General features: G+C 38.9%; 1 protein-coding gene across 5 annotated transcripts in view; it reads right to left on the bottom strand.

Annotated features, from left to right (window-relative positions):
• LOC146004093 (chymotrypsin-like protease CTRL-1) overlaps positions 1-14017 on the bottom strand; it is a 239742-nt gene extending 225725 nt beyond the window's left edge. For all 5 annotated transcript variants that reach the window (XM_083142729.1, XM_083142733.1, XM_083142730.1 and 2 more), the window contains exon 1: positions 13714-14017. In XM_083142729.1, the coding sequence (XP_082998855.1) occupies positions 13714-13742 (29 nt within the window). In that variant the 5' untranslated portion in view covers positions 13743-14017. The remainder of the gene's footprint in view (positions 1-13713) is intronic.
• Positions 14018-23171: the final 9154 nt, after the last annotated feature.

Genomic DNA, 23171 nt, shown 5'->3' with positions numbered 1-23171 from the left:
AACTGCTTGTAGTTTTCGTTGAGTTCTTGTAACTTGGCACCGAAAGAAGCCAGCGTTGATTCCTGCGTGGATTCCAGCACTCCGACTTGATCTCTGATGTTGACCACAATGTTCTGAAGGTTCTCGACTTGATTCAATTTCGAGCTCTTCTCGGTAAGATCGTTCACGATGCTTCGCATCTCTGTAAACTGCGTGTGAAGGTCGGCGACGCTCTGCGAAGTGGGTAGCGTCGACACCAGCGAAGCAAGTTCGTCTCGAATCTGTTCCACGTTCGTCGTTTCCGTTTCCAGTCGTTTCAGCATTCGAGATATGTTCCTTTTCAAAGCGTGCAATTCTTTGGAGGTAGGGAGATTGGCCACTTTACTCTCGAGATCGCTCAACGAACTTTTGATGTCGCTCGAATCGGATAGTGCCGTCACCGCCGTTTTCAATTTTTCCAAATCTTCGTTCGAAGGCACGCTCGTCCGTAACGATTCCAAGTCACCCTGTATGTTGTCGAGTACGTGATGAAAATGAGCAAGATTGGATTCGACGTTCAAATTTTCTAAATATTCGATCTTCTGCTGAACCGTGCTCAACGTGTCCTGAATACTCGTCAACATACTTGCTTCAGCGTGAATATTTTTAATTTCTTCGTTGATCAATTCCAAGGACGCCTGAAGCGTAGCGATGGTGGTTTGAATGTGTTCGAAATCTCGATAGGCCTCCAATTGAATTTTTATGTTCGCGACGCTTTTACCGATGACCTGCAGTTCGTCCGACGATGGTAGGTTCGTCATTGTATCTTCCAAAGTCTGCAACTTGGATTTAATTTCTTCCAACGTGCTGGTGAATTCTTCTTGTAATTTGGAAACGACGACATGCAAGCGTTCTGCGTCTATATCGTTCACCACAGTTTGAAGTTCAGAGAAATTCTTTTCTATTGCGGAAGTTCGTTCTTCGATTTCGAGTTTCAATTTTTCCAAATCTTCATTTTTCGATTGAAATTGTTGTAATTTGGCCAAATCATTTTGAAGCGAATCCACGCTCAACTGTATATTTTGAACGTTGTCGTAAGAAGGTACGTCGACATAATTTTTTATGAGCGTTTTCAGTTCGGAATCGATTTTCAGAATGGGGTCGAGACATTGCGTTTGGAGCGTAGCGATTTCCGACTCTAAACTTTTGTTTAAGGTTTCCTGCAAAGCGATCAAATCGGTCCTTAACTTCTTAACTCGAATGTCCAACATGAGAATCTCTTCTGCATGGTCTACACGCTTGGTGTTGCCGAAAATGTCGTTAGGCATTTTTGGTTAACGGTTATTTATAATAGGATAGACGATTCGTAATTCTACAAAAAGAGGAATAAGTTTGTCGTAGTCTCCGAGGAGTTCCACGTAAAGATAATCTCCTGCAGACACATCGTACGTAATGTTAGAAAGCATCTTGTCGTGCTTGATTCGAAAAATGTTCTTGCCGGTAGAAATTTTGATTTCGCCTGCGTTTTCCGGATTCACGGTGATTTGAAGTTTCCCGTCGATCGGAATTTCGTAGAAATGTAAATTGTTATTAAAAACATAAAACATCTTGCCCACATCGTCATTCAGTTTCGTCCAAATGCTGTTGAGGTGAATGATCAACAGACCGTTGAGTTTAGGTAACACGGAAGGTAAGACTTCATGATCTGGTATGGTTTCCATAATGATCTGTTTTTTGAAACCGAACAAATTCATAGGCATGCTGGTTATTTATTCTCACAACGTTGCAACGTTTAGAAAGTCGTTGATTTTGTTTCTGTATTTTCCGTCGTTGGGTTTCCTCGTCACGTCGATCGTCGCAAATCCGAAATCGTCACTGTTCCAGCAAGAAGAGCAGCGTTCCGAAAATTGATTGATCAACAGACCGTTGAGTTTAGATAACATGGAAGGTAGAAATTCATGATCTGCCGTGCGGTGTACAGTCTCCATTGTTTGCTTTCGGAAACCAAAGTGATTCATTGTCCTTGCTAGTTATTTATTGTGTATGTGAGATAGTTAATTTTTTTTATTTTAGTTATAGTTATTTAAGTTTATTTTTTTCATTTGCATTGCCTACAATTTTTACTAATTTCTAAACGATAGTGTCCCCAAGGCAACGTGTGGATTCCACAAGACAAAATACATCTTTTATCGTCATGCGGATCTAATGCTACTTTCCTAACTTTGTTTGTTGTAATCACGTGGTCTACACTTTTGATTCTTTGTTCTATGCTTAGTATCGTCGATTGTGAGTAAAGGCAATCGATGTAATCGTGGAAGGTGAGTTTGTTCTCCACCGTATTTTTGCCCACACCTTTTGCTTTCTTCGTGACGCTACTCTCTGTTCTCATGGCATACATCTTCGAACGCAAACCCGCGAACTCAACAATAATATCACCGTTACATTCATCTTTCAGTTTACCTAGGACTTTTTTGTTGAGGGATGGAATTCCAAATCTGTTGGGTTGAGGGTACGCAGAAGTATCGAAATACTCAAGCATGGAAGGATTTTTTATGTCTTTGTATAGGTTAGGTGTTTGTATGCTGTAAATGAAGCTGTCGGTGTCCGTGTACAAAAGTGATATTTTATCATTGTAGAAGGGTTTCATCACGTCATAATGAAATTCGAACATGTAAAGTTTCGACAAGTCGAGAACCGTTGCGCCAACGTAAATTGGTTTTCTGAATTTCACCGATTTTATATGTAGATTGAAAAGTGCTAAATTCTCGTTGTAAATTTTTCTCGACTTGAATCTAGGATCGGCTATCCACTTCCGACATTTATTCTTATCGGAAATTAATTTCACGTCTACGTGCTTTCTAACATTCTCCATGGTCTTTCCGTACACCGCATTGTTCATTAATTTAAAGAAGTCCTTGTCTAAATCGGAAGTGGCAGCTGTTCTATGTTGTGTGTTAGTTTCTATGTAAGGTCTTAACCACGTGGAATGTTTAAACTTTAGTATTCTTCTAACATTTACTATCTGAACACCCTTCCCAATCAAAAACCGGAGATTCTTGTAGTGGACGACGTATCTCTGTTTAGGGTCCAATGTTAACAAAAGCTTGTCTTGAACTGAGTCGGGTGGACATTTGATTTCGGGAGTCGGAGGCAAATCCGAAAACGTGTCGTGCAGGTGGTCGGAGAATTGGAGATCTACCTCTGCGAAGAAACCACACTCGCTATCGTCGAAATGAATAATGTCTATCGAAGTGGGATCTAACCATTCGAATCCCCCGTAAGGAAGTTTCTGAACCATGGCATGTCCGTAGAGATTATTAACGTCGGCGTAGAAGATGTAATTCGATGCTCGATTTGAATCGTAATCTTCTTTCATGTGTACGTTATTAGCTTTTGCATGTCTCTGTACGCATTGCACCATTCCACCTCGTATCCCTCTTTCGATGAATAGCAACATGTCAACGTCCGATATCAGTTCCAGCTTGACCTTTGTCTGGAATAACATTGCCGACCACGCTAATCCCGGTAGACTGTAGAAATACGCTGGATCTAATTTGTAAATATTCGTTGCCGTTTTCCTGAACGCTTGAAAAACATCCGCGAGTATCGTCACGTCTAATTTTAAGTATGCGTCGTGGTAGTCTCCGAGTGTCCTACATTCTAATTTCTCCCACATGAGTTGCGCGTGTTGGTATTCTTCGTCCGTGATTCCTTTCTCTCTGAGTCTGCTGTAAAATTCTCTTGGATGTGGAAGAGCGTCGTCGTTAAATTTAGAACCATCACTGACATATTCGTAAGGATAAATCCCTTTACGTCTAACGAGTTCTACGTCTACGTTGGGAAAACTAGCTCTAGTTATTTTAAATTGATCGTCGGTGAGTTTGTTCGCTAAAGCATCCAGACTTGCAGAGAGAAATCTATACGAATCCAGGAAGCGCATCTCGATTGTATTTTTCGTTCCCGGAATCGACACTTGCTTGCTGAGACTAATGTAGCGTTCTTCATTCTCGGCCAAGACACCTATACGTTTCGGATCGTAGCCAAGATGTCTCACAAGGTGGTGAAAATCATATCCGCTTCCGTTGTGAAAGAATATGGGGATGAATTTAGGTTTCTGGATTTTAAGATTGCACGTGTTGCAAATTCCACCTATGTAGTTTCCGCTGAAATGATCGTGGTGGAATATTTTTTTGTTCTCATCAGTGAAACTTTGATCACATACCGGACACACCTCAGTGGAATTGTAATTTTGAAGTTCATTTTCAGTTAAAGGTGCCATCGGTTTTGATGTAAGCAGTACGCTACCAATTACCTCAACCTCCTCCACCATTTTTTCCAGGAAGTGTTCGATTACATTTGGCCCGCGGTATATATATGCTTCATTTATTTTATCACGTCGCACAACAACATAGCCGAAACTATTAGGTTGATGAAGCTGGTACGGCGTTGTGGAGGAAAGTTCGGGATCCGGTTCGCAGTAGGAGAGTGGTTTGAGGAACGCCTCGAAATCTGCGACGATGATTGCAGGATGTTCCAACAATGCCTTGTGCATTTTGAATTCTTCGACTTCGTTCGTTTCGGGCATCAACATTCTAGCCGGTCTGTTGTCGCCGCAGTAAAATTTATGTTCGGCAAGTTTCTCGTTAGCAATTTGACGTCCGGTGTATTTTCGATAATCGAGTTGTTTTTGATCGTCGAACGTGGTTAGGCATCTCGGACAAACTTCGATGTTGTTTGCATGCTTGGTTGATTGACTTCTGACCAAACGTGATAGTGAACGAATTAGCGTGTAGTGATGAACATCCTCGTTTGAAATGAGAAGGAGATTAATCACACGAGCATCATCATCGTCGATATCGCTTATCCTGACGGGATGCACGACATGTTTATCCAACGTATAGGAATACACGTTGATGATTAAGCGTTTTCCTTCTGCATCTCGTGCTCGTGTTTCGAATTTTGATATATCAGAAATGGTCACCGGATATTCGATGCCAGCCATTGCATTTTCCAGTTCAGGTTCATGCTGCTTGTAATGATAAACCTGTTCTGGATGATTTGACCAATGAATCGGGTGAAGTTCCGCCAACACACACCAAAGAAAACATTTATCATCTATATTTTGAATATTCAGCACAGCTTTTTTATTTTTAATATCCACTGGAAGAGGAACGTAGCTGGATGCACGAAGAGGCGAGAATCGGTTCACGTAAACGGTTAACGTGTGAGGACTTCCACACAGAGACCATCCCGACCCTTTAGCCTCGAAATCGTCATGTTTCTTAACCAGCTCGTTGGAAACTTTATAATAGAAGTTGTCCAAATTTTCGACGTCCGCCAAATAAAGAGTCTGGTTTTTTGTACGATGATAAAAAATACTCGTTGTGCCATCAACTTTCTCGTATTCAGAAAACAGAACAACGTATACTTTTATAGAGTTGTTTTCAAGTTTATCTTTTAAAATATTTAGTACAGATGTTTTCGTTTCATCCAAGAAACTAAGGATGTCACGACCTGATTCTGACTTAATTGAAAAATCCTGGAGTTGGTCGTTAAATGCAGATCTAATTGGTTTGCGTTTATTAGATAATTTAATTTGCTTGGAAGTGGAAGCTTCCGTTTCTAAATTATCGATTTTCCTTTTCGATGCTTGTTCGATCGATGGTTTGCAAATTTTGAGATGTTTACTTAAATTTGTAATGCTGATCGTCTTTCCGCATCGAGCACAGGGCTTAGAAGGTAACGAACGATTAATTCTCGAACCTGTTTCGCTACATCTTGCCCTGTGTACCGATAAATTGTTCCTTGAGATTGGCTTCCCACAAGTAACACATTCAGTTTTATCATTTTTACGATTGAAACTGGTGGTGGATGCCATTGCTTTCTCCAAAATCACAGAAATCAAAAAGTCTAGTATATGGCGACACAATTTTCAGGTATGTTATTTTATATAAAATTTCTTGGAGTGATTACAAAACTCAAAAATTCAATCTACTGTAAATAGAATTTCAGGTATGTTATTTATATAGAATTTCTTGTGTGCGAATACAAAAACTCAAGAATTCAATCTACTGTAAATACAATTTTCAGGTATGTTATTTTATATAGAATTTCTTGGGGTAATTACAAAACTCAAAAAATGAATCTACTGTGAATATAATTTTCAGGTATGTTATTTTATATAGAATTTTCTCGGGGGCGAATAGAAAACTCAAAATCCGAGACAGTCCAGTTTAACGTGTTCATATTTGAAAAAAATTGCAAAATCCCCCAACAACGTTTCAGCTACTAGGACCTCATTACCATGAGCCTAATCCTAGTAAGTCACATACACACCTGTTCTTCGTATCGCATATGCTAGTAAGTCAGATGACATATTGGGAGAATCACATTTCCCCCAATGATCCCACCACAACAAACGTCGCACATGCTAGAAGCGTCACATCAAACTTCAGGTATGCATCGTGGTAATCACCGAAAGTTCGGCAACCCAACTCGACCCACATAGACAGAGCATGCTTTTACTCCTCGTCGGTAATACCTGAACCTCTCAGCTGGCTGTAGAACTTATCCTGGGGAGGCAGCAACTCTTCTTCGAACTTGGAAGGGTCTGTGACGTATTCGTAGGGGTAGACCCCTTTACGCCTGATGAGTGCGACATCTAAGTTCGGGAAACTTGATGTGGTAATGGCTAGTTGGTCGTCTGTGAGCTTCCCAGCAAGAGCATCGAGGCTTGCCTGGAGGAACCTCAGAGAGTCGAGGAACCGAAGCTCGATGCTGTTGCTTGAGTTGGGGATCGGCACCCACTTGCTGATGCTAATATAACGCTCCTCGTTCTACACCAGGACATTGATTCTCGCATTGTCGTACCCTAGATGTGTAACCAAGTGATGGAAATCATATCCCGAGCCATTGTGAAAAAAGACCGGTATTTCATCAGACGGTTTCTTATACTTGCAGCATAGCACGGCATAGAATTTAGTGGAGTATGTAGCCAATGCATCGTTGAGGATGGATATTATCTTAGCTCGCTCGCTCTCCAGAAAACTACGCACATCGCAGAAGCTGTCTGATGTTATGTTAAAGTCTTCTAATAAATACTCAAACGCAATTCGGTCTGCTTTCTTCGTCAGCTTGACGCATTTGGTAGGTGGCGATGCATCGAGGGAGGTTACTTCTACCTTTCGCTTGGAAGGTTGCGGTAGAGATGTTCCAGTGCTCTTGCAAGTAAGCTGGTGTCGCTTGAAGTAGTCAATAGAAAAATTGTTTCCACACTTAGAGCACAGTTTGGTCGCACATATTCGCTTTCCCGGCACACAAGTACGACAGTGCCTTTGAAAATGTTTACTTGACACAGTAATTTGGCACGTAGGGCAATTTTTTTCAGAACGCATAATGCAGAGATTTTTTGGGGGTATGTTATTTAATACCAAATGCTGTGCAATGCAAAATATAATTGCTCACTTTTTTTTAACTATTTTCTATGACCTTACTTTGGGTTTTTTTTTTCGCCAAATTATATGCTTCTAGTCTCCTATACAATACAATATACGTACAATATATTGTCAACGGTATCATATTTGAGCGGGCCGCTTGTCACCTAAACACTACAGCTCACAGGTCGGGAAAATCTGACATGAAAGCAGATAATACGCTTAAGTCTTATTTATATATAATTTTCACGGGGCGTACAATATTGTCAACGGTATTATATTTGAGCGAGCCGCTTGTCGCCTAAACACTACAGCTCACAGGTCGGTAAAATCTGACATGAAAGCAGATAATACGCTTATGCCTTATTTATATATAATTTTCACGGGGCGTACAATATTGTCAACGGTATTATATTTGAGCGCGTCGTTTGTCATCTAAACACTACAGCTCACAGGTCGGTAAAATCTGACATGAAAGCAGATAATACGCTTATGCCTTATTTATATATAATTTTCACGGGGCGTACAATATTGTCAACGGTATCATATTTGAGCAGGTCGCTTGTCACCTAAACACTACAGCTCACAGGTCGGTAAAATCTGACATGAAAGCAGATAATACGCTTAAGTCTTATTTATATATAATTTTCACGGGGCGTACAATATTGTCAACAGTATCATATTTGAGCGCGTCGCTTGTCGCCTAAACACTACAGCTCACAGGTCGGTAAAATCTGACATGAAAGCAGATAATACGCTTATGCCTTATTTATATATAATTTTCACGGGGCGTACAATATTGTCAACGGTATTATATTTGAGCGTGTCGTTTGTCACCTAAACACTACAGCTCACAGGTCGGTAAAATCTGACATGAAAGCAGATAATACGCTTATGCCTTATTTATATATAATTTTCACGGGGCGTACAATATTGTCAACGGTATTATATTTGAGCGTGTCGCTTGTCGCCTAAACACTACAGCTCACAGGTTGGGAAAATCTGACATGAAAGCAGATAATACGCTTAAGTCTTATTTATATATAATTTTCACGGGCGTACAATATTGTTAAGAGCGTCAGTTTCCGTAGAGCTCTCTTTTTCCATCTTCCCTCTATACAGTAAAACTGTAAAAAACGCAATTAGCTAACCTAGCATACAACATACCTTCCTAATTAATATGGATATTGTCACACATTCCTCTTATTTTATACTGTTGTAAATGGAAAAGATTATGTACGGTAAATGTTTTGTATATTATAGGAAAAAATGCAAAATATCCTCCAATTTTAATTCGAATCGAGTCGAATTTTTACATATTTCCACGCCGCCACATATTGTCCTATTTGCTTCTTTTACTTGCCTTGCTTAATTAACTCTCGCTAATTAGCATTTTTTTGGAAGAAGTCAACTAGAACAACATATGGCGGTATGAGAAATATGTAAATTAAAGAACATTTTAGCAATATATGGGCCCTAGCAATTAGCTTTATCGACTAAGAGTACTCTTTTAAACGTCTTTTGCTGATCGTATTACTACATGAAGACGTTTAAAATTTTTGGGTGTTGAAAAAGTTTGACCCTACTTTTTATTTCTATTGTTTGCTAATAGATGGCGCTAATAGTACCCCCTCCCCTCCCCTCTCCCCTCTTCTCCTCTGCTGTATGACAAATAGCACAAACATAAAAATCAAGATTTTGGAGAGCAAAACATAAAATTTGCATGCATCTGATGTCGAACCGGGAACTTTTATCTTTCGGGGAGTCAACATTATTTTGTACTCAGTCGTCATATAACATGAACACACGCAAACATTCACATGTGCTTTTATTATTTTGTGTTCGGTAAGTACAAGTATATTCTTACATAAATTATTGTTTAATTTAATAAATTGTAAACTCAAAACCTGCTATACTAACACTCCTTCTGTCTATTGAAAGCGAATGTTGCGTGCATGCGGAAATAACACAGAAAAAAACAACGGATGGAAGCAATTTAAAATCAGTGGGGCAAGGTCAGTATTACGAGAGCGTAAAAACATGTGCTTCCATTCAACTACGAAAAATAAGAATGAATGTGTGCATACAGAACACATATGCTTTCTTTTCACAGTTGTAAAATCATATTAAATTGTACATGAAGTAAGTTACGGGAAGACTCTTTCTTTTATGTCTGTGTATATGTTGTACAATTAGGTACAAGTATTGTACAATTAGGTACAAATTGTTGTACAATTATTTCCCTCAGTTGCCCAGTTAAAGTTGGGGGCATAACACTGGTATTATTTGTAATCACAGTGCTTACTCATGTATTTTGTTTAATATTTTATTTCAAATTCACTGTCAGAAACTAGTGTTGTTAGTTTCTGCATGTAGGTTTATTTACTCTGTTGGTTGTCACTGTCAAGTTTTTAGTATTCGTACAGCATAAAAAGCTATAACCCCCCTCTCAAAATATATACATTGTATACGCCAAGATACCCAATAGCCTGGCAACACATCATGAAAAAACATGCCAAGAAGACCCGGTGGGTTTATAAGTCAGTGCTGCCAATTCCTATTTGTAGGTTAGCTTAGCCAGTGAAAGATCATATAGTAGAATTTTTGTAGAGTGGGATGTTTGCGAGTTCCACGATGCCTTGCCCGAGGATACCCTATGCAGTGTCATCCTAATTGCGGAGAAGTCCTTCGCCTACGACGTGAAGAACGAGAGGGTCATAAAGGTAAATAAAAAAATGATAGGTTAAGTTATATCACTTAGGATCGTAAAAAAAATTAAAAAATCGTAAAAAAAAAAGATAGGTTAAGTTGTATCACGTAAGATCGTGATATACCTACCAAGTATAAATGGAAAAAATGAGTGCAGTGAAAATTTGTACTAAAACATCGCTAAACGCTATAACATCGACAAAAAATTGTCAAAATATGTCAAAAACTTATATTCGATTGATAAAAAAAAATACCTACAAAATATGATCCTCAAATGATGACATTCAAACAGTGCATAAATAAAAAAAAATGATAGGTTAAGTTATATCACTTAGGATCGTAAAAAAAATTAAATAATCGTAAAAAAAGGATAGGTTAAGTTGTATCACGTAAGATCATAATATACCTACCAAGTACGAGTGGGGGAAAAATGAGTATAGTGAAAATTGTACTAAAAACATTGCTAAACGCTAAAACATCGACAAAAAATTGTCAAAATATGTCAAAAAGTGATATTCAATTGATAAAAAAAGAGGATACCTACTAAGTACTGCGTAGAAACAACTAATATACACTACTAAGATAGTTGAAAAGGATGCTTCAAGACTCTTCTCCTTGTCAATCGGGTCGCCAGGGCCACGTTAGCCTTGAGGAGTCGCTGGAATGTCCAGTAAGAGCCATGCCTCTTAATCTTCAAATTTTATATTGGAAATTTATTACATATGCTGACCAAGGCAGTCTATATTCCAGTTTAAAAAAGAAAAAAAACACCTAACAACGTGACATTTCAACCCTCTATCAGGGCCTTCCTCAGACTTTAAACCAAACTAAAAGTCTGACTAATAACAAAGGATATAACCTGAATCAGGAGAACACTATGATGAGGGATGAAGCGTCACTTGTTAAACCGAGATGTAGACTGCCTTGGTCAGAATATACAGTGTTTTTCTTCTGTCATGGAAATAAGGTCTAATAGTATTATCATTGGAAATTCATGCACACGAGTTTTGAAACAAGAAATTTACATATATCACAGATTTAGTGTTAGTTTTGAAGAAGAATCTATATAAATTAAGTTAATCAGTCTTGTTGCATTAATTAATTATATTTGCTTTATTTGGCACATGCCGATTTAACCGATTTAATGTTTTCTTACAAACATTAAATGTCTTCAGAACAATAAATAAATTTTCAGAAAATATGGATTCAGAATTCTATTTCCACACAATTACATTCAGTTTGTTTTTATCTTGATTACAGCACCATCTATCGAGAGTACTTTGTAACTAGTTTCAAACATGCAAAAGAAAATTGGAGGAATTTCACAAATTTTTTAAATATATTTTACATCTCTTTTCTACTTATTGGTTTAACAATGACGATGAAGATGAATGATGACAGAACTAGATGATGGGATAAGCACAACGAAAACAGGGATTCGAATTAACACCTCTGGTGGTTACATGAATCAATTCGACAAGGAAGTTGGCTAGAGCATATGAAAACTGTACAAACGAAACGGACAAAATTTGGTTTTAAAATGACCATATTCGAACGACATGGCTGGATGGAAGGGACAAGGGAGTCTCGAGAGGGCAGTGGCGTACCCAAGTGGGGTTGGTGGGGCTCATAACCCCCTCCCTTTCGAAAACCCTGGGCATGCCACTGTGATATAATTGTACTAGAATTATAGCAATCAAAATTAACTTTCCTTCTGCACTATTTTTCATATATGCAATATTCAAATCGCAAAGGTCTCATTTATTACCGACAGATGGAGAGAGATTATTATGTTAACTGCTGACTCCAATGTGTTCTAACAGAAAATTTTATTAAACGTTTAACCCACTCAAGTAATTAGAATGTAACTCAGAAAGTACAGTAGCTCTCACCGATAGTAGGTGAAAGTTATTTCGATTTTGTAATGCAAGTAATGTGGAAAATTTCCATTACACATTTCAGATTTTTGTGAAATATAATGGGATGACCTTTTCGGAAGATACCCAAATGTACAGTCAGCGGAAATAAAATTGGGACACCTAGATTCTGAAATACAGTAAAACCTTGTTAATCCGGACAGGCAAAAGGCCCAAAAAAGGTGAACGCAAGGTTTTAAATGTGGCTAGAAGTCAACAATCGCATTCGTCGTGCGTACTGCATTGTATGTACAGTATTGCTTTACGTTGTACTGTACTGTATAGTGTATTTAGGCTTATGCCCTTTATATACATCATAATAAACGTGTTTTGTTGCTATAAACGGAGTTTTAATGCACTTTCTACTGTTCTTTTTGGTTAATTCAGTTAATCCGGACTTTCGTTAAACCGGTCGACTTGTCCCCCATTAGTCCGAATTAATGAGGTTTTACTGTATGTACTTGCTTCCCTGCAAGCTGATATGTGTGTTGTCTAACTCTGTAAGTGGATTTTTAATAGGCAACACACATGACGCCATGCGGGGAATCCAATATTTCAAAATTTAGATGTCTCATATTTTATTGCAGGTGACTGTGCCTCTCCTACACGGGTTTGACTCCAGGCACATCCAGCTGCTTACAGTCGAGGAAAATTAGTGCTAAATGCTCTAAACCTACTCCTTATTAGAACTTGACGTAATTGCAAGGAGTGTATAGGTTGTTAGGATAGGAGGGCCAACTTTTTAGCAATCATTTCCCGTTACTATGAGCAGCTGGATGTGTCCGAGTCAGAACCTGGACTGCATTTGCAAACTAACGAGGCTATGGCGTATAATAAATTCTCTGTGAGGGTCGTCCCTGTATATTTGTGATTGTCCCTTCATCCATCTCATTACTACCATTCATCCTCATCTCCGCGATAGTCGTAAGTGGTAGAAAAACGAAGTAAAAAAACGGTACTCTAGTATTATACGGACTATCTCATTTGTCAACGTTAAATTATATTCCCCTCGCAATCATGAGTCATTCGTTAGGTTAGGTTCCATAAGTGGGAATCGTATTTGGCGGAATACGATTTGGAGGTAGTTCGTATAATACTAAAGTACCACTACCCCTCCCCCCAAATATTTCTTTGGGGGAGGGATAGTGGTATACGAAATCCAGAAATTTCGGGATTGGGAAGAAAATATCGTCCCGAATTCGATTACCGCAAAATCATTTATGATTTTTTCAGCATCCTGAACAGTAGTAAATTGATTGTAAATGTCAGTTTTGCTTTCAGAAATGCGAAAATAATAACTTCAATGAGAAAAAAAAATTCTCGATTTCTATGTGCAAATGTATACGCTGGAAATTGTCAGTACTGAAACAATACGTTTGTAAAAATTATGCTCCGTACAAAAACCTTGTTTTTTTTCTTTTTGGAGTGTACTGGAATTGTAAAGCTGGACATTATATAGCTACGTTCTGGTGGGGAAGGGGTGGGGGGCGGGTACAGCACAAAATATTTAGTATTTGTCGGTTTTAACTTTCGTTTTAAATGTAGTGCATAAACAAAAATGGTAATGGGGACTCATCCTTCAAAATCTCGGGAGGGGCTGCAGTCCCACCAGCCCCCTCTCTGCTTACGCCAATATCTGGAAGAACCAATTTACTTTATGCACACAGGCTGATCGAGGCAAGATATAGGACACTCACCTGCTTTGGGTTCCTCGCTTCAAACTCATTCCACATGCTACTCACTAACAGACACCACACACGAAACACATCCACGTAAAAAAAAAAACACGAAACTATTCTGTTGCGTATGCGATATATATGTACGTGTACGTCAAATCACAACAGAAACGAGATAAAAGAAACTTTGCATCCACACCTCAACACTGCATTTCAAGTCCGGAGTCTGCTTCTCCAAGCACACTAGAAGCGCCACCACGCGTTGTTGGTGCAACACTAGCGCACCAGAGACTCGGTCGGTGGTTCTGTGGCAGCCTGAGAAGGTGAAAGGCTCGCTTGATGGTATCGAGGACAGCCGAAGGGGGGAGCCACCACTGTTGAAATGCTCAAACGGATTGTTCTTTTGAGGAGAGAAGGTTCAGCTGGTAGGGGAAGGGGGGAGGGGAGGGAGAAATTTCTCCCCAAAATATTTCCTCCCCTCCTTTCTCCGTCGCTTCGATTTCACTGAAGGTTCTCCATATGGCGTTATGAAAGACGGTGCGTGCTTTGTGCGTTCCGTTACGCAATGTACGCAGAAATTGCCCACCTTTGAGGTTTGTTTACTTTTGGAATTATCGGTTCGGGAAATCCGAGGAGGGTGTGGTGGCAGAATGTTCTGTAACTGTAGAATTGGCTGGAAACAGCCTTGTGATGCGAAGGTCAGGATTTTCAATTTGTTTGAATTGAATTAAGTTTGAATATTTGTTCTAAGTCCACTTGATGCACAGGAAGGCTAGTCGGGACTAGACCTACAGTTTAATGTGGGGTCCAAAAGTACCTCTACCGGGTTTCGAACCCGGAACCCTTTGATTACAAGGCAATGACGTTAGCACTACGCCATCAGGGAAGCCCAGGATTTTCATTTGCAAGTGGGAGAAGTATATGTTACGGATCGTTCAGACCGAAGCGACAAGTGACATGTGTCACATGGAAACCAACCTTCAGAAATAAATTCAACCTTTCATGTACCGAAGCTACAAGTTGCACGTGTCGCTCGGTCGTAATCTCATCATAGTGTACCGTGTCGCTTCGGGCTGGTGGTCGCGCAATGATTCTTTTTTTTACCTACTGAAGGTGACCCGTCGCTTCTCGCTTGTTACTCGCTTTGAGACCAAATCGACAAGAGACACGTGTCACTTTGAAGTGAACGTTCGGTAATCAATGAAACCTTTCGAACCGAAGTGATACGACAAGCTGGTCATGTGTCTTGTTGCTTGCGTGCCGCTCGGACTGAGACCGTCGTCGCCTTGTAATCAAGGGGTCCTGGGTTCGATACCTGGTGGAGGCACATAGTGGTTGGGATCCCACTTTAAACTCTAGGTCCAGTCCCGATTAGCCGTCTGTGAACTTGAAACACCGTCTCGATCAGACTGGGCCGTTTTCTCAATATCGTGATAGTTACGCATGCGCAGTGAATGCTTTTTTACGGACTAGGAGCTGCCCATGTCGCTTCGGTCTGAAAGCTTCCTTGGGGAGGGGTATTTGAATTTACTTTATTTTGAGCAGCTTTTCCGGTACCAATCGAGACGATAAGGATGAACACTAATGAAGGAAGAACAAAAAGCAACAGCATGGCCATATCTGTACTTACAGGAAATTACACGTACCTTCTATGGATTCGTCTTCCCATGCTAATATCGTGAAAATTTTTCTTTGATACAGTGTTTGCCCTACAAGGAATTCGTGGAATGAAATCACATTTGCAGAAAGCAAACTCTGGAAATGAAAGTGAATATTCAAATTCCCTTTAACAAGGAAGAGGAAAATTAATACTTTTTTCTATCACTTTCTTTAGTTACTCCATAACTGTTTAATAACATGCAGAATTGGTTGTACTTATCATTACGAAGCACGAACTCTAGCGGTACGGCAAGAAAACAACTTAAATGAAGACATGCCAAGTGTGTTTCTGTAACATAAACTAAGTTACTAGGAAGATTTATGCAAGTGTAATCTACAGTACAACACACCGCTGCGTAGACAATGCCCGCGGTATGCATATGTGATTGCATGTTGCACAATATGTATGTACGCATCCCGTTACCGCCAACGTTACATTGCTATAAATCGAGGAAGGAGTTACGGGTTTGCAAATGAAGGAAATGTAAGTCAGGAATCCTAGATTGTGGAGATGGTGAAAGTATTGTTACTTTCTTTGAGGTTAGGTTAGTGAACGATAGAGTGGATTCTTTCTTACCGTGGCACACACACACATTTCATTTTGACTGGGTCCACCAAGTAGCTTGTCCGACTTGAGGGTAAAATGTGATTAATAGTCAGTGAAAATGCAGTTGCTGGACTGAAACTTCTTTGTTCTTGAAACAATTGTTATTCCTTGCAGCAGTGGAGTATTTACGATCTCACATGGGATTCCCCAAAGCCTAGAAATTGCACAGATGAGGCCTATCGTGGATGATCACATGACGTCATCACCTGTTGTGCCATTGACGTTCTGAAGGTAAAGTTCCCGGTGCATGTAGCACCGTGCCATTAAGGGGATGTGGGGTTAGGGCCCGCACACATATTCGATCTCTGCCATTTTAGTTTTGGAGGTGATGTTATCAGCAGCAATCTCCGGCCTTTATGTGAGAACAAGAATCCCGGGAATCGAACCCCAGGTTCAGTCAGACGCTCTACCAACTAGACAGATGCGGGAAATATAAAAAAAATGAGAAGTGCATTACAAATGACAAGGTGAGAGGGATTCGTTCTCAAAAATCTTCTAAAGCCACACAAGATGAGTTTGGCTTTCGGTGGGTAATTGAGAGCATGCATAGAGAAATTAAGCAACTGACAGGTCAAATTACGTAAGAAATCTTCAGCAATCATCTTGGTTTGACTTTTGTGAAGCTCAGCATAGGGAAACTTAGAAGTTCTATCAATTGCAACGTATAAATAAAGCTTTCCTTCCTCACTTGCAGCAATTTCATCTAATAATTTGAGATTTTCTGGCAGGTAATTATCAATCAGATGTTGGCCTTGGAAATGCTATGATTGATGACATTGCTGCAAAAACCTTCGGAGAGAATTTCATAATTTGTAACTTAATATAACTTTGTTATGCCCATTATGGATGAAAAAGGTTTAGACTTTGAATATGATGGTGCAAATGTTGCAATTAACAGTGAATTGTTAAAGTTACAAATCAAATTATCAAAATATCGCACACAAAAAAACATTTTAAGTCACCACCGTGGCTCTTCAATGACTTTCTGAAGAACAATATAGTTATAATTTAACACTTTCGTGCAATTAATTTCCCCTTGTATTACCCTTTGATAAACCTTCATCGAAACAAAAAAGAATCGTCGCCCTGTAATCAAAGGGTACCTTATTCGATACCCAGTGTTGGCACGTAGTGATTGATTGATTTGCTTTATTATACATCGCTTTACTGCCACTGGCATATGAGCCCACCTGTATGTGCACACCTTGGGCCATTCCATTAGATTCGTAAAGAGCAATTGTACAGAGCAATTAATATTTATTGCAATTAAAAAAACGTAACGATTAACATCATCAATATTATATGAGCAACCAAATAAATGACCAAATACTTGTATTATGTGGTGCATTGTCCTGAGATATCGTGTGAGCGTTTTACGGCTTGATCAGCGTTTCCATTGTCGTCGGGTAAAACTTTTTTACTGCAGCGTGTCTGAGAGAAGCCACGTGTTAAATAGCTCCTTAATTGTGAGCCGCTGTGCATAACTGCAGAAAAATAATCCAGCGATGATCACGGGCACGTGACAATACAAACAAAATTCGCTTTTTGTGAAGAAAGTTTTTCGCCCTACTTCTTCGACGAGGATTTCTCCTGCCCGTCGCCTCGTTTGGTTGGAGAGCACCTTCGACTGCACGCCTTACCAAGGCTCTGAATGAATAAGGCAGCGTGCGAATTAAAGGGGGGGATGCTGGGGATTTGCCCCCCCCCCCACACACACAAAAATGCTATCCCTGCCAGAAATGTTTTTATCCTCCTCAAAGAAAATTGGAATTGTCATTAAGTCAGTGGCGGAGATTAGGGAGGGCAATGCCCCCGAACTTTTTACCACTCTTGCCCTAGCACTATGCTAAACCTTATCTACCAAGAGAAAGTAAAACGGTCCTTGCATTATTGCGTAATCATTTAAGTCTGGTGGGGGTAGAAAGATTTAATATACAAACCCCCTCCCCACAAACCCCTACATATAAATTATGCGATATACATATTTATAATGTTATTAAAAGTAAAATTAAATTACTAAATTAAAAATATATTATTATTAGACAATTACCCAAAAATAAATAAATTTGTTACTTTTAAATATATCAGATATTATAAAGTAGCAAACTACGTTCTTTGCTAACTGATTAAAGATGTTAATAAATTATGAAATAGTTGAAGTGGTTTTATTATGTGTAAGTTTTTATTAGGTTTTTGCTTTATGTTAATATATTCATAGTTATTATTGTTTTGCATTTTTGTTTTACTTTTACATTCAACACTCACAATTACACTAATTTGTGTATGTATTCGATATTATTCTTAGTACAATATATTTGAAATTAAAAGTAATTGTTTATCTTTTGTTTGTTGTAAAAAAACTCTCCCCTCCGGAAATTTTTTGTGAGAAGGGAGATTTTTGAGTCCTTGTTGGAGTGGGAAATCCCCCCCCCCAGGATTTCGCACCCTGATCCTCGCCCTCCAGTTTTGGAACCCAGGCGCCGCCACTGCATACAGTACACCATTTCTTAACTATGTAACGAACACAATTGAGAAATCATTAATGGCCCAGTCATTCAAGATTTCCCTGCCGAAAAGAATGCATCCTTGTGGATTAAGGAAGAATCCCATTCTGCAACCTCACCGAGCCGGGTCAACAGCAAGTTGTTGTTTTTTGTTTTTTTTTGTTTTTTTTTCACTTGAGTTTTCATAGCAATGGCATAGTGCATCCGGACCACGATAAGCCAGACTTCGCTTAATCCGGACAGGCAAAAGGCGAAACAACAACAACAAAAAAAGCAGAATCCAAGATTTTAAATGTTGCTAGAAATCAACAAGACAACTTCCCAAAGAAAAGACAGTCAACCACTGATGAAATTCTGTTTCCCGCAGACCTTGTACTGTACTGTATGGTGAATTTACGCCTATGCCCTTTAAATACGCCATAATAAACGTGTTTTGTTGCTATAAACGGAGTTTTACTGCACTTTCTACTGTTTTAGATGGACATCAAGTTTGAACTTGGCAATGGAAGATTCGGTTAAGTTTTCGGTGTTATTAGCTTTTTTGTGTGTATGAGTTTGAATTTTCTTAGAACGTATATATATTGTTTCAAAATTCCGTGTAAATATTATAAGATTTAATAAACTAGGTTAGAACCCTAAGGTCTGTTCTGAAGCTACTTAGAATCGCAAGGCAGTAGTTTAGGTTTTACTGACAGGTAACATACGCAAATTCGTGTACCCTCCCAAAAGAAAACTACCTCACAAATACACCACTGAGTGGCATCGCCCCCCCCCCCCCACTCCAAAGCAAGAGGCTTACTTCGCACAGTGGAATAGGTTGTAAACCTGCCGAGAACAATCTGATATTTCTAAATTTCATTACTTAAAGTCGCTCTTGTACATCCTTGTACTGTACACCAGGAGCGTATATTCTAGGCTAGCTAGGCTATCTGCGAAGCCTGAAGTCTAGAGAATAAAATACAGTAGAAAAATCGATCAGAAATTATAAATAATAGACCTATTATTCATATCAGTGACATGATGTTGCTGATTCTGGAATTGGCAACCTGATTTCTTATGAGTTGGCAACCTGGTTTCCTATGAGTTGGCAACCTGATTTCCTATGAGTTGGCAACCTGATTTCCTATGAGTTGGCAACCTGATTTCTTATGAGTTGGCAACCTGATTTCTTATGAGTTGGCAACCTGGTTTCCTATGAGTTGGCAACCTGATTTCTTATGAGTTGGCAACCTGGTTTCCTATGAGTTGGCAACCTGGTTTCTTTTGAGTTGGCAACCTGATTTCTTATGAGTTGGCAACCTGATTTCCTATGAGTTGGCAACCTGGTTTGTTATGAGTTGGCAACCTGATTTCTTATTAGTTGACAACCTGATTACTTATGAGTTGGCAACGTGATTTCTTATGAGTTGGCAACCTGATTTGTTATGAGTTGGCAACCTGATTTGTTATGAGTTGGCAACCTGGTTTCTTATTAGTTGGCAACATAATTTCCTATGAGTTGGCAACCTGATTACTTATGAGTTGGCAACCTGATTTCTTATGAGTTGGCAACCTGATTTGTTATGAGTTGGCAACCTGATTTGTTATGAGTTGGCAACCTGGTTTCTTATTAGTTGGCAACCTGATTTCTTATTAGTTGGCAACGTAATTTCCTATGAGTTGGCAACCTGATTTCTTATGAGTTGGCAACCTGATTTCTTATGAGTTGGCAACCTGGTTTCTTATGAGTTGGCAACCTTATTTCTTATGAGTTGGGAACCTGGTTTCTTATTAGTTGGCAATCTGATTTCTTATTAGTTGGCAACGTAATTTCCTATGAGTTGGCAACGTGATTTCTTAGGAGTTGGTAAATTTATTTCTATTCATAGCCGCGTGACATGGTGAGATAGCCCAGATCTTGGAGTCAGTATACGCCACTGCTGTACACGTACAGTCAACGGCAAATATAATGGTAAACAAATTGTCCAACACTATTTTCATTCTTATTTATTCTACGCCATGTGTTGTTTTAAGGAATGGAATTCTGTTATGCGAAACAGATGTTGTGCTCGGATTTGTGATATTTTTATTTCAGTCCATGATCATTACATTGTGGAAAGCAGATTGAAAGTGACGTCTGACAATTCGCTTGGTATTTCTCTTGTTGTTGGGTCAGGGCCGATCCTAGATAGGTGCGAAGCCTATAACGAAAACAGTAGTGGTATTTATGATAGGGACAGCGCCGGAAAGGAAGAGCTCCTCTCAAGCAGATTTGCTATACTTAAAACAAGCTCAACATGGCCATATGAGCTTTTTGCTCTAGTGTGGAACCCTACCTAATCCAAGATTTTTGTGAAAATGCCCTTCAGAAAGGAAGAGCTCCCCTCAGATTGATTTGTCTATACTTAAAATTATGGCAAGTTCTCTTATTATCTTATTGTTTATAGTATGTTTTTCTGTCAAAATCCCAGGAATCTTGAATTGATATTTATTGGGTTCTGAGACCCAGTGGAGTGTGGTGCATGGTTTTTATTGTCTTGTAATCAGGAGGGTTTTGGGTTTGAGTCCTCATAAAATCTGATGGCAAGATGTTAATATTGTTGTTTTGTAATCAGGAGGCTTTTGGGTTTGAGTCCTGAGAGATGTGGCATTCCATATGTGAGATTTTGAGAATAATTATTGCTAGTTGATAGCCCCCAGATCTTAAACCTAGTAAAAAATGTTGTACAACAAAACAAAATTATTCTCTATTGGGAATCACCAACTCAACAATACGGGCAAAATTGCCTGATCAATACAATAGAAGCGAACAAACATAATTAATTATTTCCATTTTCTTTCCAATCTTTTGATCAGTCCCATGTTTCGGCCAACAATTAATCATGCTTGCCTGGGAAATTATATTTCTTGTATGCTAGCAGATATAATCTATATTGTGTCCTTTCAGAGAGAAATAACATATTATTCATCATCAAAGAGTAATTGCCTTCTTTCTGTATGCCTGGGAGATTATATCTATTGGCATAAGCTGCACTGTGCCTTTTCCGAGGGAAATTACATGTCATTTATCATGGGACTCAAAGAGAAATTCTTATCTATACTGTGCCCCCTTTCAGGGACCATCCATCATATTGAGGAAATTCCTGGATATTGTCATGCAAACTGAATTGCATTTAGGCTTGGTCTTGTCGTACACAAGTCTGTAACTTACAGAATAATTATTGCAATATTTCTGTATTTAAGCTTTTGGCTGTGTTATTTGGGTAGGTAATATATATAAAAGCTTTTCTGCCACAAGCAGAGGTGCTATAAAATTTGGGTAAGTAATATATTTTCTGACGGCAAAATATTGTTTTATAATCAAAGGGCTTCTGTGTTTGAATCGGATTTCTAGAATTGCTCCGTGACCCTCTCATTTCTTACAACATAAACATATGATTTTTCACCTATGAGAATAACACTACATATGGTGTCATCAGGTAATGCCTCATGGAATTCACAGATAATTTTAATGTTTGTCCTGTCATTCACCACAACTTGTTTTCTTTTTGAAGTGTTGATTACAAACATGGGTCTCTGTGCTTTGAATTCATCTGGTGTGTAATACATGTCAGTACTGCCAGTAGTGACACGTTTGAAGGAAGAAAATGCCTCATATAATTTGAGGAAATCATCCTTGGACATGTCTAAATTATAATTTTCTCTAGGAAATACCTCATTTCTGCCATTTTTAAGATATATGTTCTTGATGTTGCAGTTATCAAATTTACTTGAATTTTTTTCCTGATTGTTGTGTCTTCCAGTCTGAAACAGAACCACCACAAAATCCGGCATGTCATATTGTATACTGGAGAATGAATTTGTAGCATCAAACTCATAATATGTGCCAGATGCGGGCTTCTGTACAGATTGATATGTGTAAAATTGCAGAGGAATCTGTGGATTTTTTATTATATCAGCTTTGTGTTTAAGAGCATAACTGGCCTCATATTCAACAACTGGGATTCTTAACTCCATAGTCTGAATAATGCATCTACCTGCATCTGGTAAGGTATTAGGCAGAGCTTCTCCTGTAGAGTTTAATGTGCTGTACCTCATCAATGCATTATTATCATTTGCAGCTCTTCTAAATGTAATTCTTAACCCACCCTTCCACATAATATCTTTGTAATCTGAGAAGAATCCTGGCAACAGGCGCATAGGGAACAGCACTGTGTGGTTCTTAGATAATATCTTATGACCAGCTTCAAACCCGCCTATTTTGTAGTATGATGCCTCGGTTTTGGATAATTTTAATGTGGCCAAAGCTGTGGAGGTAATGCCGGGATAATCTACTCTGTTTATAACAACACCATGCTTTCTGATCTCAATTTCAGAGAACAGATGCGGCACAAAATTGTCTACCAATCTTATATTTGAATTTGCCGGATAATCTGTTCCATCGAGCTTTACAACATCAAACTTGATGTATAGATCTGCTCTGTGGGGGTGTATAAAGCCATCCCCTACATCAAGATCAACCTCAATTTCTGTGTTGGGTTGATTTAAATTTGCAAATGTCCTCCTGTTTGGGGGGAATGATTGTAGCTCATAACTCTCAATATTTTCCATTGTATGTATTTTTATTTAAATGTTAATCTCTATGATAGCAGTTGTTGTGGCTCCAGCAAAATCAACTAATTCTTCTTTTTCATTAGTGACCATCAATTCAATATAATCTATTCTATTAT

Source organism: Lepisma saccharinum, chromosome 21 (genome assembly GCF_977018435.1).
Source record: "Lepisma saccharinum chromosome 21, izLepSacc3.1, whole genome shotgun sequence".
NCBI classification, from domain to species: Eukaryota; Metazoa; Arthropoda; class Insecta; order Zygentoma; family Lepismatidae; genus Lepisma; species Lepisma saccharinum.
The sequence above is the reverse complement of the archived record's forward strand: the minus strand, read 5'-3'. Positions and strand labels throughout refer to the sequence as shown.